Consider the following 22,419-nt stretch of genomic DNA (forward strand, 5'->3'; position numbering starts at 1 on the left):
CACAAATTATCTAAAGAGCCGATGAAGAGAAGAGACTTTAGATAGCATTAATTTTCATGTCAAAACTTACGAACAACCCAAGAGCCAATACACAGTAGGCTAGAAGAGTTTTCCAGAGAATTGAAGCAAGATAAATGTTCAACTTGCAAATGCTGACCTAAGTACACTTTTCCTTTAATAGCATATATTGGGAGATTTGGGATTTGGGTTTTAGTTTCACTTTTGCCAAAATCATCTCATGCAATTGACTCCCTTTGTAAGGTCCATGATGCCTATCCATTTAAAGGAACCTATTCATGCAAATTAATGACTTAATCTTCAGGACATTCTAAAAATCAGCATGTAGTGATATCATATTGAGTCATATTAAACTTACCTAAGCTCAACTATATGCTCTGGGCAATAAAAATAAATTATTTTAGGTCATGGCTACTAGCTGGAAGCCAACTCTGTAATCTGGTTCTTAGCTACATGATCTGGTCTAATATGTGAGGAAAAGAAGATTGCAGGGAATATGTTGTGAGGTTGTACGTTACCCACAAATCTATACATTCTGCTCACGAGCTGGTAGTAGATTCTGAAGGGAAATTTCTGTTCATAATATTAGGTGAACAGGTTTAAAATAATGCATTCTAAAACACCCATTTCTCTCCTTATGAACAATAAATCGAGTATCTTTTGGAACCCAACCCTCACTCAAGATGTAACTCCACTGACCTGCTGGAGCGAGGAGAGAATGAAATAGTAAGTGCTACCATTTATCAAGCACTTACTAACCAAACGCAGCCAACTAACACAAGCTTTACATTATTTTTAGTACACCATTTCATGCTTACAAAACCTTATGAGACAGGTATATCTCCAAATTTACAGTTGAGGAAAGTGAGGCACAGAGAGGTTACTGCCAACCTCAAAATGAAGGACTTTCCTGGTATTTTCATAAAATGTTATTTCCTTGCAATTTCCTAATAAGTTACAAACATGGGTGTGTGTGCCTTTGTGTGTGTTTACCACTTGGACTCAGTTTCCCCATGAGCCCATAACTCAGAAATCCCTCAACTGCAAAGATTATTCACGAAGCTCTAATGTAAATATGACCCCTCTCCTTAATTCCTTCCCAACACAACAGCCCTTCCCCCATAGAGGTGTTCTCCTGGAAGGCCTCACAGGACAGCCCTCCTTTAAAAGTGGTCCTTTATAAAGTGGAAATGGAAGATGTGAATGAAGCTTGGCACAGTTCTAAAAATGAGGCCTAATTACAGCACTCCAGAGAAGCACAGGAAAGGTCCACTTCGCCTCCTCTTTTCTCACTCTTGTGAGTGCAGTCCAGAATCAAGACAAAAGAATCTAAGGAAAACCATGGAAGGATGGAATAGGAACAAAACCACAGACCACCTTCGTTATCAAAGACACAATTTCCAAGGTTTCGAATAACGCATTCAGCTTTCCTTGAGCCAGTGATACGGGTTCACTAAGAAAGCTGACCACTTAGAGTTAAGTCAGGGAAAACGCTTTTGTTTGCTACCACATACAGTCTAGTGGAGTTCAGTGAAAACCTAACACTACTGCCTGCTCTTTATAAGCCACTTTCAAATGTTGGCATGGACTATTTTTAATAATATAATCAATACCAACTGGAAATTCTGCCATAACTGAAATAAAATATTTGATGACAAAGGTGAAAGAATACACTGTGAAACCCTGTTGTTGTTGTTGTTGTTGTTTTTCTCCTTTATACTGAAAGCAATTATCTTTTCATTTCCTGTGGAGATAAACAAAAGCCCTGGACAACTCACATTTAAGCTATAACCAAATAAAGAGAAATAACTGGCTCTTCAAATTTGTATTTACATATGCAAACTGAGTATCAAAATATCCTTCTTTTACACAGTTCAAACGGCTACTGACTACAAAGGCCAAATGCAGTCTTCACAATAATGATACAGAAATATCCCATCACAGCAGATGCAAAATCTATCATCATGTCACCCGGGTTCATGCCATTGTTCACACACATCTATCATCAGACACTGATCTTCCTCATGCAATGCTAGTTTAAATTTAACTCTCAGTGGAGATGCATTACAAAACAAGGTAGACACACATCCAAATGTTTGACCCCAGTTTGTATTAAATAAAGCCCTCTGTATATGCCATACATGAATTGTTCAAAAGCAAAGTCAATACTATACCTGGTTATTTCTTCTTTAAGCTTACATGGATCTTCAGCATAGAATTTAATACCAAAATACAAAGTATATGGAGGTCCAGCTAAAATAAGAAAAGTTAAATTTCATATTAAAAATTAGTCAAAGTAGAAGTGTAATATCATACAACTATTAAAAATTACACTCACCAAAAATATTTGCAAACTGCATATTCAATAAGGGGCTAATACCCAAAATACATGAGTAACCCCTACAAGTCAATAGCAAAAAACAAACCAATTTAAAAATGGGCAAAGGACCAGAATAGACATTTTTCTAAAGAAGACATACAAATGCCCAACAGACACATGAAAAGATACTCAACATCACTAATCATCAGGGAAATGCAAATCAAAACCATGAGATATCACCAGACGCCTATAAGAATGACAATTAGCAATAGGACAAAAGTGTTGGTGAGGATATGGACAAAAGGGAACCCTTGTATACTGTTGCTAGGAATGTAAATTGGTTCAGCCATTATGGAAAACAGTAGGTAAATCCTCAGAAAATTAAAAAGAGAATTACAACATGATCCAGCAATCCCACTACCGTGTATTTATCCAAAGGAAATGAAATGAGGATCTCGGGGATGTATGTGCTCTCCCATGTTCATTGCAGCATTAATCATAATAGCTAAGATATAGAAGCAATGTAAGTGTCCATCAGTGAACTAATGGATACTATCTATATATATCGCATCACATCACACACACACACAGGAATATTATTCAGCCATAAAAAAGAAAGAAATCTTCTCATTTGAGACAACATGGATGAACCTGGAGAACACTATGCAAGGTGAAATAAGCCAGACACAGAGAAAAAATAATACTGCCTGATCTCACTTATATATGGAATCTAAAATAGTCACATACATGGGGCGCCTGGGTGGCTCAGTCGGTTAAGCGTCCGACTTCGGCTCAGGTCATGATCTCACGGTTCGTGAGTTCAAGCCCCATGTCGGGCTCTGTGCTGATGGCTCAGAGCCTGGAGCCTGTTTCGGATTCTGTGTCTCCCTCTCTCTCTGATCCTCCCCCGTTCATGCTCTGTCTCTCTCTGTCTCAAAAATAAATAAACGTTAAAAAAAAATTTTTTTTAATAAATAAATAAAATAAAATAAAATAAAATAAAATAAAATAGTCACATACATAGATGCAGAGAGTATAATGGTGGTTGCCAGGGAATCTGGGAGGGAGAAATGAGGAGATGTTGGCCAAAGGGTACAAAGTTTCAGTTATGCTAGATGAGTGAGTTCTGGGGATCTAATGAACAGCATGGTGTCTACAGTTAATGATAACATGCAAACGCACACACACACACACACACACACACACACACACACACACGCATGCACGCAATTATGCAGAGGTGATAGATAAGTTATTTAACTTGATTGTGATGATCTTTTTATGATATATACATATATTGATCAGCATGGGAGTTTTGACCTGCTCCGTTTCCAACCTGGGTTGGTTCACCCCTCCTTAGGCAACCTGGTGGTCCCGCACTCCCGAGAGGTCACCATATTGATGCCGAACTTAGTGCGGACACCCGATGGGCATAGCGCACTACAGCCCAGAACTCCTGGGCTCAAGCGATCCTCCTGCCTCAGCCTCCTGAGTAGCTGGGACTACAGGCAGGTGCCACCGTGCCGGCTCATATATTGAAACATTCAACTGTGCACCTTAAATTTATATAATTTTTATATGTTAAAGGTACCTCAATAAAGTTGTTTTAAAAATTACACTCATGGGGCCCCCCTGGGGGCTCAGTCAGCTCAACGCCTGACTTGATTTCAGCTCAAGCCATTATCTTGTGGTTCCTGGAATCAAGCCCCACACCAGGCTCTGCACTGACAGTGCAGAGACTGCTTGGGATTCTCTCTCTCCCTTTCTCTGCCCCTGCCCCACGCACACACTTGCTCACTCTCTCTAGAAATAAATAAACTTAAAAAAATTATACTAAGAACTTTTAAACACCCAAGAAAATATAAAATAAAAAATAGGATTGAGAATTATGTAACAGTAGGACAACTATTGGCATTTAAGTAGGTACACATCTATGTGTTCATGAACACAGGAAAAAAAGAGAAGATCAAATATATCAGAATGTTACCAGTTCTTATCTATGGTTAGTGAGGTTATGCACAGTTTTTATTTATTCATAATTTTCCCATTTTCACATTTTCTACAACATACATGTATTTTTCTTCATAATGAAGAAAAGTTAATGATAAAACAAATGGTTTTTAAACCACCCACCTATTACTATTGCAAAAAGTACAAAAATATGCATCTGTAAAAAGCTGATACAAATAAACGGATACAGTATCCAAACTTAAATGCTTAGCAGCAGGTGGACCGTTTATGTCAACCACAGGAAGTATATATGGCACCCTGCAACTGTTTAAATGGGCAGAGGGAGAACTCCATGTGCTGACTGGGAAAGATTTCTAATCTATTTCTGATGGCAGAAATATCCCTTTTGTGAAGAAGAAATTATCTATGAAAATATGTATTCCACCCTAGAAGAATACACAAGAAAAGACACTGGCAAACTTTGAGAAGCAGAACTGGAAACTTTTTTTCCACAGCTTTCATGAGGTATAACTGACAAATTAAATTGCAACACATTTAAAATGTGCAATGTGATGATTTGCTATATGTAAACATTATGAAAGGATTCGCCTATAACACATTTGTCCTTCACATATTTACATATTTACTTTTTTTTATTTGTGTGTGAGAACATTTAAATTCCACTCTTAGAAAAACTAATAATTTTCTTTTCATATGTATCTCTACCCTTTAAAAAAAAAAAAGATCATCAGTGAGGCTATGTGGTAGGATTATAAGCAATATTTGTCTCATTCCTAAACTTTTCTGAATCTAAGAATGTGGGTTTTTAAATTTTATTTATTAAAAAAAATTTTTTTTGAGAGAGAGAGAGAGCAAGCAGGGGAGGGGCAGAGTGAGGGGGAGAGACAGAATCTCAAGCAGGCTCCGCACTTAGCACGGAGCCTGATGCAGGGCTCAATCTCATGACCCTGGGATCAAGACCTGAGCTGAAATCAAGAGTCAGACACCCAACCCACCCAGGCGCCCCTGAGAATGTGTTCTTATATATTTAAGAAGACATTTCTCATCTCAGTCATTTACTACACACAGAAGAACAATGTGCACAAATACCAAAAAAAAAAAAAAAAAACCCAATGTGCACAAATATCATATATATATATGGAATAAAGCTGGAATTGTACTTACATGGGGAAACATAAAATATAATTCAGCATTCATATTGTGCAAGAGAACACAAGCCCCCTGGGTGTCAAAAACATCATATTATGCTCTCACTAGACATATTTCTATTTCAGAGGGTCTGAATCTAACCTGTACTGTTTCCAAAACTTCTGTGCAGTGTAGTAACTAGATCTTATATTAAATCTGTTTTAAAATGTATTTCTTACCTGGTATATTAATCAGTGGTCATAATTTCTAATTTTTTTCTTCAACAAAAGCTCTCCCACACAAAAAAAGGATGTCAAGTATACATGTCAGTAAAAATATTTCCACTTACATATTGTGACCCCAAGTCTCTGACAGTGTGTAACTGACACAAAGTAACCCCAGTCTATTTTCATTTTTACTGAGTAGAAAAAAAGGGACAAATTTAGAGGCTGGGGAAAGGAAGTTAAGCTGAACAGGTCATAAAGTCATAATGCATTTTTAATATACAAATTTTGTTATTATTTATTGTTATCATGACACACATGTGCTGTGTATGTGGAAGCCCTGTTCCTGGCATACAGAAGTTAACCGACAGTAGGGCCTTGCTCCTCTCCCCTCATCTATGCCTTTCTGGACAAGGTGTTCCTTAAGCTAGAGCTTTTTTAAAAACTGAATTTAAAAATTTTTTGTTATAATTTTTTAGCATTAGAGTTGATTCCATATGTTTAATTTCTATGATCACTTAATCACTATGTTTATATTTCTGACAAATACACCTTTACCCCTGAACATCGATGTCAGGGAGGCACAGATTATTAAATATTTAGAAGAACCAGGAAGTCCACCGTCTGCTGATCCATCTCTGTCAGTCAGCTCTGTGTTGCTGAGCAGATGGGTCCGCCTGTGCCTGCAGGCCACGGGGGGCTGGGATCTAGGGGCCGGGAGGAGCACAGATGCTGTGGAGTCAGTGCACAAAGGGAAGAAGGCCCTGTCCAGATTCCAGAGTTGCTTTTATTCTCTGCAACGTGACAGATTACACCCTACTGACCAAGCCTCGCCGCTTCAAATGTGCTTAATGATGAGCAGTTAAGCAGAAGTTCAAAAAATACACAATTAAAAACAGTCAGTTTTGGCAAATTTTCTTTAAGGACTTTTGGCTCAAATCAGCTATTTCCCACTTGCATATAAAATGGTTTGTGTTCTAAATATAAGGCATCACTACTATTTGACTGCATTTGATAATGTATAAAAACATTTCGTAAGCATGTGATTTTGCAAAACCACCTGGTAACATAGGGAAGACAGGTAAATATCCAAAGTGGTAAACAACATGGCCAAGATCACAAGGTTGAGAACCAAGTTTGCTAATACCTAGAGTTCAGTGCTTTATGGCCACTATTCCTTATAGCCTCTCAGGGAAAAGAATTATAATACCTTCAGAGTAAGCAAATACTTTCACACACATCACTGTTTTATAGATCAATCTAAGGCTTTGGAAATGGACACTCTGGAGCAAGCATACATCTGATCAGATATTTTTTGACTTCCTGTTCTACAACTGACTATAAATATTAGGCACTGATGAAGAAAACTCCTAAGTTATTATTATCTTGAATCTCTTTCAACAGAATCTACCTTTAAGAAATATTCATGTAAAGTAAATTAATATTGTTTAGTTTAGCAAAAAATACAGAAGTCAGAAAATGGAAATCCTTGGGGCACCTGGGTGGCGCAGTCGGTTAAGCGTCCGACTTCAGCCAGGTCACGATCTCGCGGTCCGTGAGTTCGAGCCCCGCGTCGGGCTCTGGGCTGATGGCTCAGAGCCTGGAGCCTGTTTCCAATTCTGTGTCTCCCTCTCTCTCTGCCCCTCCCCCGTTCATGCTCTGTCTCTCTCTGTCCCAAAAATAAATAAACGTTGAAAAAAAAAATTAAAAAAAAAAAAAAGAAAATGGAAATCTTCTACTATACCTTTTGTGACTAATTTCAAGGCCTTTAATAATAGTAAGTCTTCAATGAGAAGGAGAAATATCAAGAAATATCAAGAAAAATCAAAACTCACCCATGAGAATCCTGGTAATTAGCAAATACTCCATCATTATTACAGACATTCTTTCTGACTGATCTACTTGAGGCATGACAGCCATTTTCCTTCATTAATTATCAAATGATTTCATGAGATGAAATATAAAGATTATGTATTCTTTAGTTACATCATCTTCCTTTACTATCGGTGTTTTATTCTTACTATGCATCAAATTTTTGATAGGAAGATATTTATTTAGGATTAAAAAGCAATTATACAGATTATAGATATTTAAAAAGAATATTTCATACCATGTGAAGAAATAAATACTTCAAATGTACTTAGGAACACCAATAGTGTACCCTAAATAATTTAGACTTTTCTTCACCACTTGGATAGAAATCTCAACTTATTAATAAAAACCCTGTGAGTTTGTTTTAAAATAATCATTCCTGACATTTTTCTAATTTTTAAACTGGTATTTATTTTAAGTATTTGGTTGAAAAAGATAGATTTACTATATTTATTACTATACCTGAATTTTGGAGGGAAGTACATATTTCTACATCCTGAAGGATGGCACTTTTTAAATTGGCACTCCCACCATTTATATGCAGATACCTCATGGAAGTTGCCTACATTCATAGCTCACTCCTTGCATCCTCATCCCTCCCCTCTTGGCCTTTAGTAGGCAGCTCATTCAGGAAGAGGACTAGAAATACAGAAGCACTGGAAATCAGAAGACCTGCTACCAACTAGCTTCTCACCCATGGCAAGTCATGAACCCCTTATGAATTACGACTTACTCCTGCGTAGGCTGAGTAGGCAGAACTTGGTGATACCTAAGGTATATATTTTGAGGGTTCTTTCTCACCCCCACAGGCTGGCCCCAAGCCCACGTTTCTGAAACCATTGCACAATCTCATCCATAATGCCCCCTAGCAGCTATGTTTGTATTGACCTTGAAGAAGCCCAGACATGGCCGAATAGACTGAGGTGAGTTCCTGACTCAAACTGGGCTAGTCAGATGTACCCTCCCATAGAACTGGGACCTGCATTCAGAGACAGCCAGTCAAGTCTGCCTGTGGCTACAGCTATAACCTGGAAACTGTGAAGGCTTCCCCCATAGACATGGATAAACAGAGAGAAACAAAAATGATGCTAATGTTCAGAGAAATAGTACTTGCTGAGTTCCTGATAGTTTTGCAATTCCTAGTTTCCAGTTCCTTTCTGAGGAACAGCTTTGTTCCTGCCCTTCAGATCCGTGAAGCAACCAATTTTATCACCATGAATAAGCCATTATATAAACACATGAAGTACAGATTCAGAATGGGGAGTCATACAGGCCCAATGAATCTACTACATCTTATTAGAAATAATTTTCACATTAAAGCAAAATAGTTTAATGAGTACAAAGTTTCAGTTTGGGATGATGGAAAATTTTTGGAGAAAGTAGTAATGGTTGCACAATGAATGTATTTAATGCCACTCAAAAGTGGTTAACATGGTACATTTTATTTTATATATTTTATCATATTTTTAAAAGGATAATTAAAATATAACTACCCTTTCACATACTTAAGGATCGCATGTATGTGCATGCGGGCATATACTTTTATAAATAAAAAACTGTGTTATACTCTCAGTTACCTAATAAGATTCATATTGCTAAAACTAAAAGGTAGCCCCTATAAACAGATGGATCCTTTCTGCAGTCATAGAAATCTTTCAGGACATAAGGGCAGTCCTTAATTACTGCCTCAGCAAATAAGAGTGTGAATAACAAAACCACTCCTTAACCCAAGAAACTCAAGCTCTTTAGAAGGTCAGGTGTCCACCTTTTCTTCCAAATCAATGCCTCTCTATGTTTTAACGTGAAATTTTAAAGACAAGAAAATTTTAAAAATCACTGACAAGTCAAGCACAGGCATACCCAAGCCAAATTCAATATTTAGATCCACTCAGTTTCTTTATAACCAAAAATTTAATCGGGGTTTGGAGTCAGAGTCTGGCAATGCACACAACACCCATTTCCATATTCTGGTACTCGAGTACTAGTACTCATTCCTGTAGCACTAAAGCATATCTCTGCATCCAACTAATCACAGACATTGTATCATTTTCAAGGCACCCCTTAAAAAAATTAACATTAAATACCTACTGTTGATTAGTTCTTTGTGTTCAGCAAGGGTTTTTGCAGGATCCAGCCAATACTGTGAGGGGGAAAAAAAGGGTGATTATAGACATTAGTTGTTTTTCATTGGCCTTTGCTTTAAGAATATTTGTCAAGTGTTATTTGAAATGAAATTTAAATGCTTAATAAATATTTAACTTATTACATATATACATAAATATACTTAAGAGCTTTCTGTGACTAGAACACTAAAAGAAAATGATGTTGATGTTCAGAGAGGAGCAGAGAAGAGAAACAGTAGTTGTAGGTTCTTGGTTAAGTTCTCATGCTGATTATAAGGTCAGTAATTTCAAGATGCTGATGAGCTGGAAAACAATGGCTGCAGAGAAAGCTCCCCAAGTCTCTTTCCAAAGTCCCATAACAACCGCCCTACAGCCATTTCTCCTTCAAATGCCCTCACCCTCTTCACTTGCGGTCCCATCCCTTACAGGTAGTACTGCTAGATATTAGGAAGAAAGCAAACAAATTAAATCAAATCCTTATCAAGTATCCAGGAAAGGCAACTCAGCACAGCGGCTGAGGGTCCGAGTCCCAGAGCAGACCCAGATGGATTTGGTCCTGGCTCTTCCTTCATCATCACCATGGAACCTGGAACAAGTTACTTGACTTCTCCAAACATTCTCCATAGGCTTGCTGTGAGGATTAAATACATGAATTCCTAAAGTCTTTAGAATAGTCCCTGGTTCATACTAAATATGCAGCACATACTAGTGATGATTATTATTAAGGTCTGAGGGTCAAATTCTTATTAAATGTCTTTCGCCAGTCTAAGGTACTTGTTTATGAATTCAAGTTAATCTTTGAGGAACAGAAATTTAGATAGTAATAGGAGAATTTTTGGCCCTGGTGAGAGGCCTTCCTTAAATCTTACTTTTGTGAAATAAAATCACTTAAAAAAAAGAAAAAAAGGAACAATCCTCTATCCCTGCCCCTCCATGTGGGGGAACAGCAAGGGAGAAGCAATAAAGCACAGGGGGGAACATCGGGGTCTCCCATAGAAGGGCACAGCAGAAGGGCTTCCGGTGCCCTGCGGGTCAAGGGTTGGAGGTCCCAAGGGCCAAACTGACCAGTTTCCATTTTCACACATTCCTCAATGTAGAGGCAATTCTCACAACAGGGAGTAGGAGCTGGTTCACCTTGAGCCACTTTATTCCCAGCACTTTTGTGTTTACCATGGTGAAAACATTCACACTCTCCTGACACCTCTGGGTCAGGAATCACAGGTCACAGGAGGATCCAAGAGAATCTTCCTGCCGGGTTCCCCTTTCCCTGCCCCTTCACTGCGGGGAGAAGTACCTGATCTGTTGTACAATAATAGCAGTAAGTATACAGTGTAATTGTAATATCTTATACAATCCCCTCACCTCTTATTCCTAGAACAATTATTCACACTAAATGTATGTCATAGTCATATTATTATGATTTTATTAAAGTACTGAACTCTATCCCCTGTATGTATCATCTTCACGATTTTCCACTCATACAGCAATTACTGTTTTTCAATGTTTTTAAAAGGTAAAGTAAGCGGGGCGCCTGGGTGGCGCAGTCGGTTAAGCGTCCGACTTCAGCCAGGTCACGGTCTTGCGGTCTGTGGGTTCGAGCCCCGCATCGGGCTCGGGGCTGATGGCTCAGAGCCTGGAGCCTGTTTCCAATTCTGTGTCTCCCTCTCTCTCTGCCCCTCCCCCGTTCTTGCTCTGTCTCTCTCTCTGTCCCAAAAATAAATAAATGTTAAAAAAAAAAATTAAAAAAAAAAAAGGCAAAGTAAGCAATATATGTAAGTGTAGTCACTTGTAACACAATTCTCATTATTCTGATCCTTATCATTTCTCAATTTTTAAAGGTGTAGAATCACTCACTTTTAAAATAAAGGCATTTGGAACAGAGGCCAGGATCTGTTAACTGCTTTCAGAGCTCACAGTGACTACTAAGGAGATATGGTTTTGGTGTTATAATAATGGATCCTAGGGAAACGCTGATTTATCCAAATAGAGTGCAATCAATCCAAATGTTAAGCTGTGTGTTGAACACAGAGCAGACCCTTTCCCTCTAAGTATATAAAGTTATGGATGCTTCCTATAACATGGAAACAGGTGGATGGAATGTTTTTTGCCATTCATGTTTAATAAAAAGTTTTGACTATTCCTGGATTTTTCCAAAGAGGATAAAACCAAGGAAAACACACACAAATAACCATAAACACTTGCATTAGGTTTCTATTGCTGTCATAACAACTTATCACAAAATTAGAGGTTTATGACAATGTCCATTTATCATCTCCAAGTTCTAGATTTCTTGGAGCAAAGTTTCTCTGCTCCAAAGCCAAAATCAAGGTGTCAGCCACCTGAAGTTGTTGAGGGTTACTGGCCATTAGAAGCTCTCTCCATTTCCCTAGATTTCAAGACACACATAGTATGAGGCCTTAGTTTCAGCCCTACATCACATCTACACATGAAGCCTTACCAAGTGCTTGGGACAGGAAAGGAGGGGATGGAATGGGCCACTGGTCTTACTGTTTTCTGTCTAATCTCAACTTGAAACTAAAAAGAAACTGAAGTTTGAGGACAGCTTCCTGTTCTCTCCTCCTAACATCATCATCCCAAGAAAACAAACTTGACAAAAAGATTCTTTAAACTAATTCATTTTTGGTTTTGCTTTCCTTCCAGGATGCTTTTAAGTCACAAAAAAAAAAAAAAAAAACAAAAAAACAAAAAAACAGGAAGCTTTTAACTAAATCTAATAAAGACTCATTAACATGACAAAAATCTCCCATCAATGATAATCTATATAATTTCAAAATAAATCTCTTTCTTTGAGAGCAATCAGATTTGTGTGGTGAAAAAGTACAATGAAGCTTCTGAGATGAGTTAGAAATTACAATTCTGCAGCAAAAAAAAAAAGGGGGGTATCAGGACAGTCAAATGCTGTTCAATCAGCTCAGTGCACATTAGATATGCTAGGCGTCAATCCAGCGCTCGCCGTGCACAAATCTTATTTGATTCAAATGGAAACCAGGGGTTACAGAGGTCAGACGATGATAAATGCACCAGAACATAAATAATAAACATGAGCCACCAGTTTCACAAGCTAACATCTTAAAATGTAAAACCCACTTACACTCAACCAAGAGAAAGAAATGACCTTGGAACCAAGGAGTCATACTATAATGGCCCTTGCCACGGCTCATTATCAAAAAGCCATCAAACATAGCACGTGTCTGATCAACACAAAACACATCAGGCGGCTACCCCATAACCCAAAAGTAAAAAGGGCACAAGAATTTGCCAATGAACACGTTACTCCAGTTTTGAGGCCTACATTCAGAACATATGTAGGCTCTAAAACTGGGATATTATTCATTCAACATTTATGGAATACCCACTATATGTGCTCTATGTCATATCAGACCCTATCCTGGGGCATATGGGGTAACAAAGACTCAACCCTGAGGCACTCACAACCTAGCAAGAGACACAGAGACATAGAATTACAATACAATACGCGAAGTGAGATAATAATGTATATGAGATGAATACGTATGACAAAATTATATACTAAAAACACTAGTTCTGCAGGTTAAGTGTAGGAAGGCATCACTGAAGAGAAAAACTTTGAATAGCAGTTCATGAATAAAAAACTTTTCCAAAATACAGAGAGCCTTAACTTTTTATAAAGATGATATCTACCAACTCAGCAACTCATAAAGCAAATACATTTTTAAAATCTAAAAGCATTTTTAAAATTTTTTTTAACGTTTATTTATTTTTGAGAGACAGAGTTAGAGCACAAGTAGGGGAGGAGCAGAGAGAGAGGGAGACACAGAATCCAAAGCCGGCTGTAGGCTCTGAGATGTCAGCACAGAGCCTGATGCGGGGCTCAAACTCACAGACTGTGAGATCGTGACCTGAGCTGAAGTTAGACGCTTAACCAACTGAGCCACCCAGCTGTCCCTAAAATCTTAAAGCATTTTTAAGTGACAACATAGAAGGTATTCATCCAAGTCCTTTACAGCTAAGCATGGCATTGAAATCAGTGCTGCCCAATAGCTAACAAACACTCAGCTAAGAAACCAACGTTCACAGAGGACTTCCACTAAGAGAAAAGGTGCATCCAGTCTTTCCATCTGCTCTGGGTTGGGGGGAGGGAGGAGCAGAGAGCAGATCACTGTCCACTGTGGGGCTGGGCTGCAGAGAGTGGCTTTTCTGAATTGCACTTTGGTGTAAAGCCTACTTGCCTACCTCAATGGTCAGAAGGAGAGACAGCCTCATCTCTCGTTCTCTCTCAACATTTAAGCAGTTCGTTCTCTAGAAAAATCTATCACTTTCTTCCCCTTCTTTCCCCTTACCCTGCTATTTCAAATTTATATCCTGTAATTTGTATATCCTCACAAGCTGGATTAGATCCTCCTTTGTAGAATGGTAACAGTTAACCAAAATGGAACCATCTCTCTTTCTAATTCCTACTGTCAGCCTCCTCACACAAGACAATACGAACAGACTACAGCCCCAAGACACAGTCACTAAGGAGTCAAGACAGTAGCCCTCTTTGGCTCTGGCCCTCTGCCAGGGTACAAGAGGCGAGCAGTTAGGTGTTCTTACCTCTTCAGTCCTATCAATCCTAATAACAGCATTTATGTGACCTGGGAAGAAATGACAGACAAGCCCAAGTTCCTTCTTACTCTCTGACAGTCTTGGCTAAATGCCCTGAGTGTCTTTCATTCACCTTGGCTGATAATGTCTCAATTTCATCAATTTCCTAGGTAACAGTCTTGGAATTAGATCTTAAAACTCTAACACTATCCAGTAAATCAATATCCTAACCTTCAGAAGATATATATTAAATTCACAGTCCGACCTTTCATCTGACAACTGTTCTTTCAGAGAGTCCTAGAGTTCTAATGGTACAACAAGCCCTAAAAATTTTTAGATAAAGCAAGGACAACATAAAATAATAAAAACTTTGCTGTATCTTATTTCACACTGGCTGTAATGCTGATTCTCTTTGGAGATTTTAAGAATGCTACAATGATATTTAATAATGTTTCCTGGAGATCAAAAAAGGTTTTAAAAGCACACACAGTTTTTGTCAGTTAAAAAAAAAAAAGCAATCTCTTGATCTAAGGGAGTAGTATAAAAAGAATTGACCATCCATAGGGGACAACAGAGCCACAAAAAATGATACTACAGTTCATTCCTACGGAGTTTGAGGAGTCGACATAATTTGCACATATGTTCTAAGAAATCCAGCACTGTTGTGATAGTTATTTGTGCTTTTCCCAGTGCCTCTGTAGACGGATCCCATGACCTCTAAGCAACATGAACAGAATGTGATTTTAATTTGCTCCTTGGTATGAATCACAGAAGCTGTAGCTCCTCAGGTAAAACCACCATAATGGAGCTAAGTCACAGCAGCAACAGAAATAAGGGCCTGAAACTGAACAATCTACATGGGATTGGGGGGAGGATGGGTCGTAATTAGACCTCATTTTTCAATGAAAGTGGATTCCAATGTCTCACTATTGGTTCATTTGGCTCCTCATGAGGTGTCATTGGCCCCAGGGACTATTCCTCAGTTCCCATCCATGGACCCTGGCACCAATCTAAGAGTTCTAGAAATAATGGTTAAAAAAAAAAAGGGTAATAGTAACATACAACAGTTATTAAATGTTTACCATGTGCCAGGCACGGTTGAAAACATTGCATGTATTTATTCATTTAATCCTCTTATAACTGTATGAAGTAGGAACTACTATAATTGTCATTTTGCAAATTAGGAAACTGAAACACTGAATATTTAAACAACCTGCCCCAAATTATAGAACAGAAGACCCAAGAAACTGACCCCCCTTCCATGTTAACCTAAGGTCAAGCCACTCTCTGGGGCACTGTCTGGATAGGAACATAGAACCTCAGTTTCAAGATTCTTACCCTCAACTGCCAATTCCTCCTTTCTCAGCTCAGTCCCTCTAAAATTCTGATTCCATCAGGACACACAATTCAGTCATCCTACTGCCTGTTCACAGTCCCTCCTTCCCAGCCCACACCCATGTCCTCACTTGCATCACATGCCAGGCAAAGGTGTCACTTCCAGTCTTCCTCATTTCCCTGGCACAATCTTCCCTCCATAATATCCACTGAAAAAAGCCCTCTACCTCGCTATCTTCCCTATGCCAGCACCTAGGAGGCTGGTCATAAACGGAGATTCAAATTGTACAGCCACAAATGTGCTCATTTTGTAATTATTTTTAAGTTTATTTTTATTTATTGTGAGAGAGAGAGAGAGAGAGAGAGAGAGAGAGAGAGAGAGAGAGAATGAATGAGCAGGGGAGGGGCAGAGAGAGAGAGGGAGACAGAATCCCAAGCAGGCTCACGCTATCAGGGCAGTGCCCAATGCAGGGCTCATGAACTGAACCGATCATGATCTGAGCCGAAATCAGGAGTCAGAGGTTTAACCAACTGAGCCACCCAGGCACTCCTAGATGGGCTCATTTTAAATTCATTATCAATAACCCAGGGGAACCGAGAACCCTACCACATTTTATTCTTTCACTTGCCTAGGTAACTCCACACTTTCTCCTCTCCTCTTCTCATACTCTGAGCTGATGACCTTGCTTATTTCACAGAGAAACTTGAAGCAGTTGGAAGACAATGTGCATGGCTTCTCATGACATCTACCAAACCTGCCTGCATCTGTGCTGATGTCTTCTATCACTATAGATGAGCTGTCCCTGCTCCACTGAACCTCATCCCTTCTCCACTATTCAGGAACATTTTTCTAGCAACTTTCTGCTTCCTTTCCAGGACTGAAGTTTCCCTTTCTATAAAATCATTCCTAGCACAATTCATATCTTTATTTCTCTCATAATTAAAAAAATAAATAAATAAAAGGTCTTTTTGACCCCAATATCTGCCCATTTCACTTCTGCATTTTAAATCTCTGGGGAAGAAATGGTTATTCTATACTATGTTTGCTCTCCTCCCTCTTGAACTCCCTTTAGAACACATTCCGCCACCTACTGCTAAATCTAGTGATGGACGCCTTCACCCTTGAAAGGCATTTGTCATGTGGTTTCTAGGACACCTGTCCTTATGGCTTCTGCTCTCACCTTACAGGCCATATACACCTTCACAATTTCCCTTACTGGTTGCTCATTATCTCTTTAAGCAGGAGGAAAGCTAGACTGCCCCAGGCTCATACTTACAGCAAGGCTCCTGGCTTTAAATTCCATCTATGTACCGACAACTCCCAAACGCATAGCCAGACCAGAACTGTCCCCAGAATCCAGCTGCCTACTTGACATCTCCACTTAAATGTCTATCAGAATCTCAAACTTTACAAGTCCAAAAGGGAAATGATGGTTCTAATCCCTCCTAGAAAAACCAGTTCTCCTGCAGTCTCCCGCATCCTCATGTATGACGCAACAGTCCTCCATTGGCTCTGGTCAAAACCTCTTTACCGTCTATCTCTTTGATCCATCTGCAAATCCTGTTGGCTCTACGTTGAAAACGTAAACAGAATCTGGTAAATTCTCACCACACCCAGATCCAAGCGGTCATCCCAGTTTACCTGGATTTCTTTGGCAACCCCTTTACTGGTAAGCCCTCCATCTACCTGTGCATTGAAAGGAATTCTGTTAAAACAGAGATCAGATCACTTTACACTTCTGTTCAACATCCTGCAGTGGTTTCTCTTCTCACTCAAAGTAAAATCCAAAGTCCTTATGATGGCTGATAAGGCCCTGCAGGATCTGGCCTCACTCTCCACTGCGTTGCATGAGGCAGCAGGAAGGACCTGGAGGAGAGTGTCAGTGAAAGCCTTGGGGCCCTCAAGAAGGCTGCTGGGAGGGCCTAAAGGAAAGCAAAGAGAAAGCTGTCAGAAGCAAGAAGAAAGAGGACCCTCACTAGGACAAAGAATTTAGCAATGCTGTTGCCTGTGGCAACATGGAAAATAAAAGATGTCCCTAATGAGTTGGATGATCCAGATAAGGAGATGTGCAGGCAGACTGTTCAAAGTGCAAACTGACTTCTTTTGCTGCCTCCAATGAAATCCAAGAGCAGAGAGATAAGCTGAAAAGAACTGTTAAATATAAAGGATCCAGGTCTTACTGGGTTTGAAAATAAAACTCTCATCCCTAGGTTTATCAGAAGGCAAACAGTGTGCTACAATTAAGAAATGGCTTCTGGGCAAAGACTGAATCCAGAGTGCTGTCAGGAAACCATGGATGTAACTAAAATTTTATTAATTCTCAAAGAGATCAAATATGACCCTTTCAAACTAGCAAAAGGTCTTCTAAGAATCTTAAGGGCATTCTTCGCTAAAAGCCTCACAAGGAATTTCAGGTATAGAAGAGGTTATTTCAAAGTGGTTTGTGGGTGTTGCCTTTGTCTAACAGAGCTGATTATAAATCAATTAATAAGAAATACACAGTGTTTTTAAACAGAATTAGTTCGGCCTCAGCTAAAGGAACAGAGACACTACACACTGAAAAGAGGCTTTTGGACCTCCAATCCTCGACAGGCAAAAGCAGGCTGAGAACACTACTTAGCTGCTAACACACACCACTTTTCATGGAAAGGGAAGAAAAATTCAGAGAACAGAACCAAAAGCCCAGCCAAGCCAATCAACACGTGAACACTCCTAGGCAGTAAGACCAAGCTCTAATTAAAAGAAAAGGCTACATGTGCCTGGCTGGATTTTGGGACTGTTACAGGTGGGCGACTGCTATGTGCCTGTTTCCCCCCATTCTAAATGAAAATGTCTTTCCAGTTATCCTACCTATGTGTTGAATAGTAGTGTGGGAGGGTGTGAATTTATCTTTCTTACCCCTTTAATTCACAGGTCTTCAGATTGAGAGGAACCATACTTAAGGGTTTTAACTTGAAGAACAATACCAGAGCCTGATTTGATGAAAACGTGGACCTCAAGTATGACCTCCAAATCTCATCATAAATGAGATTTGGGGAGACCTTGGGAGGACAGGTGCATTTTACATGCAGGAAGAATGCAAACACTTTTGGCCAGGAGACAGACTCCTGTTTATTTTTTTTTTTTAATTTTTTTTTTCAACGTTTATTTATTTTTGGGACAGAGAGAGACAGAGCATGAACGGGGGAAGAGCAGAGAGAGAGGGAGACACAGAATCAGAAACAGGCTCCAGGCTCTGAGCCATCAGCCCAGAGCCTGACGCGGGGCTCGAACTCACGGACCGCGAGATCGTGACCTGGCTGAAGTCGGACGCTTAACCGACTGCGCCACCCAGGCGCCCCGACAGACTCCTGTTTAAAAAAAAATTTTTTAATGTTTATTTATTTTTAGAGAGAGAGCAAGCAGAGGAGGGGCAGAGAGAGAGGGAGACACAGAATCCAAAGAAGCCTCTAGGCTTTGAGCTGTCAGCACAGAGCCCAACGCGTGGCATGAACTCACAGACTGCAAGATCATCACCTGAGCCAAAGTTGGACATTTAATCAACTGAGCCACCCAGGTGCCCCTAGACTCCTGTTTTAAAGCTTGTCTGCAAACTGGTTGACACTCTTCCCATCAAATGGTATAATCTACTCTCTCTTCCTTTCCAATTTCCTAAAATGAAAATAACCAAGGTCTCAGGACTGACAGATCCTATGAGAAAAGGGCTGAATCCTATGAGTGGGACCTAAGACATCGATTTTGTGTGGTCCAGGAGACACTTGTTCTTTCTTAGCAATTTCTGCTGACATTTCAGATAGCTGAAGTTGCTCCCTACACATTCCTAGCATCTGCATAAGTGAGGTATCACTGTTCAGACTAGGGGATCATTTCATCTTGAAATAAAATCTTAAATCTGACATACTCTGAAACTGTAGTAATTAAAGTACACAGGTGGTTTAGCTAGGGTTTGGTTAAAGTCTGTTCTAGTAACTGAACACAAACATAGCTTTATTTTATTTTTTTTACATTTATTTATTTTTGAGAGACAGAGACAGAGCACAAGTCAGGGAGGGGCAGAGAGAGAATGAGACACAGAAACCGAAGCAGGCTCCAGGCTCCGAGCTGTCAGTGCAGAGCCCAATGCGGGGCTTGAACTCACGAACCATGAGATCATGACCTGAGCTGAAATCAGACGCTTAACTGACTGAGCCACCCAGGCGCTCCAAACACAGCTTTAACTAACATGTTACTTGGCACAGAGGAGCCAAGCCAACCCCAGGGATTATGAAGTAAGTAGGATGTGGACTCCCTGCTCAGCGCCACTGCATGGTTATGCCCAACACACACAGCTAGCACAGCTGCACATGGCAGCCTTGCCCTTTTTATTCTGCATTTATAGTCTATTTCTCCCTAACCACCTTAAAACCCCTAAAATCTCATGACTTTAAAAACCTAGGGATTCCTAAATGTGACTCTAGCCTTTCAGGAGCCCAAACTATTCACCTAACGTCTCTTCTTGGATGTCCACTGGGCATCTTAAGCTTCACCTATCCCAAATACAACTATTGACTCCTCCACCCCTTCCAAAACCCAGCTCTTCAGTCAGATCCTATCACGTCCACGCTTGAAATTCTTAACAGTATCATCTATGTGGCCCACCCCAGGCTGCTAGGCCCTGTGTAATGTGAACCCTACCAATCCCACTTCATCACCCTCTTTCTTGCTACAATCTTGCATCACTGGTCTTCTTCTAGTTCTGGAACACCTCATATTTGTCCCTGCCTTAGGGCCACTGCCCTGCTGGCTCCTTCTGTCCACTAGGACCTTCCCTTCTTGCCATGCAAATCTCATTTTAAATGTCATCTCAGAGATGCTTTTTCTGACCACACAAGAGAAATGGCATCCCAGTCACTTTGGCACATCATCTTCTCCAAAGCACCTATCACTACCTGATATCTGAACATACATGTGTGGTTTGTAGAATATAAACTCTAAGATTATTGCTAACCATTGCACTCTAGTTCCTGAGACACAGTGGTTAGTCAGTAAATATTTATTGCATGATTGAAATGGAGATGAGAAATAGCAAATGCTCTTCTTTCCTCACAGTCCCAGATCAGGGATGCTGAAGAGAATAAGAACACTAAAGAATGTTAAACAAGAAATTTCCTCAATAAAAATCCTCTGTAAAATATCCTGCAACTCCAAAAATTGATAGATATATTTTTTTAAGTTTTTTAAAATTTATTTATTTTGAGAGAGAGAGAGAGGGAGGGAGAGAGGCAGGCAGAGGGAGAGGGAGAGGGGCAGAGAGGGATAGAGGGAGAGAGAGAATCCCAAGCAGACTCTGCACTGTCAGCACAGAGCCCAATGTGGGGCTTGAACCCATGAACCACAAGATCATGACCTGAACCAAAATCAAGAGTCAGATGCTTAACCAACTGAGCCACCCAGGCACCCCATGGGTATCTTATAAGAAAAAAACTAAGGTCCTATATACCATCAGCTTTTAAAGGGCCTATTTTTGTTGACTCAAAAAGTAACTTTCACAGCAAAATACACAGTCCAAAAGAGAAAATGGCTAAGTCTTGCCTTCCACCTCTCCCACAAGCACCTGCCCAATTTTGAACAATTCCTGGAGCACCTCTTTACTGGACTTGGTCACACAAAAGGTAGGCAAACTGGTCACCTTAGCTTTTAGAGCATACAATACATTCGAAACTTCATAACATTTAAGACAAAATAATATAGGAACAACACATAGAATACATCTTTTCAAGTAGGCTACCAGCATATCCCAATCAAATATCTTTTTATATTCATGGAGAAAATCCTTTTAAGATTCAGAATAAAGTCAACTCAAGGTCAATTTATCACTGGTTTGTATCAAAACTCTAAATTAAAAAAAAAAACTAGCTTCCAATGATAATCAAGAAAATGTCTAGAATCATTAACTCTAAAACCACTGCTTTCTCATTAGCCAATCAATCAACTGTCTGAAATTCTATCCTGTATAGTTCATTTTGATTTAACCAGGGAGAAGAACAGTCTAACCTAATAAAATGTTCTTAGTAAAGAAATCAGCAATATTCTTGTCACACACTTACGCAACTAAGAAGATGTGGGTCACAGAAAGCCTGTTTTCATTGACAAAACCACTTAGCATGTCCACATACTTTATTTAAATACAAGCCTATGTGGGGGCATACACACACATGCACACACACACACGCACACACACACATGCACATGCACACACACACTGAGGTTCCTACCCATCATTCTTGACAGTTTTGTTTTAACGTATTTTGTGCCCTTGTCATTTTCACCTGTTCCTTTTTTTTTTTTTAATCTCTTTTTGGTGGAAAAGGGCATCGGGTGCCATTAATGAAGAAACAACTTTCTATGCAAGACAGAATTCAATTCAATTCCCCATCTCCCTAAACCTGAAAAACAACAAACTTATGAAAGCTACAGGAGAAAATATTTTAGTATAGTATACGTGACCAATGGATTGTGCCTATTGTGATCAACCACCTAAGAGAAAAGGATGGAGAAAAAAAAAAAAGGAAGAGAATTAAAATTAAGTTCAAGATACACCATGAAGTGGACTCTAGGCAAAGCTAGGTTCTTCAAAAACATTTTTGAAACCAGGTCAACATCAACACATACAACAAAGAAACCAAAGAACAATCAAAGCATGCTCTGCTTCTCCCCAGGTGCTACCGGGAGGAAAGCATGCACACACAGAGCAGCTGGCAGTTTGGTAGGCTCCCTCTCCCCAATTCCCACACTTCTTTCAGGCATGTTGGGTCCTGAATTCTCATGATGCATCACATGACTGTACTCAGAAGAGATCAGACC

At 39.6% G+C, this 22,419-nt stretch overlaps 1 protein-coding gene across 4 annotated transcripts in view; it reads right to left on the minus strand.

Moving 5' to 3' along the window:
- Nucleotides 1–22,419, minus strand: part of EPB41L4A (erythrocyte membrane protein band 4.1 like 4A) — a 261,867-nt gene that overhangs the window by 106,510 nt on the left and 132,938 nt on the right. For all 4 annotated transcript variants that reach the window (XM_047824580.1, XM_047824657.1, XM_047824507.1 and 1 more), the window contains exons 4-5: nt 9,622–9,673; nt 2,193–2,271 (exon numbers count right to left, since the gene is read on the minus strand). In XM_047824580.1, the coding sequence (XP_047680536.1) occupies nt 2,193–2,271; nt 9,622–9,673 (131 nt within the window). The remainder of the gene's footprint in view (nt 1–2,192; nt 2,272–9,621; nt 9,674–22,419) is intronic.

Source organism: Prionailurus viverrinus, chromosome A1 (genome assembly GCF_022837055.1).
Source record: "Prionailurus viverrinus isolate Anna chromosome A1, UM_Priviv_1.0, whole genome shotgun sequence".
In the NCBI taxonomy this organism is placed as follows: Eukaryota; Metazoa; Chordata; class Mammalia; order Carnivora; family Felidae; genus Prionailurus; species Prionailurus viverrinus.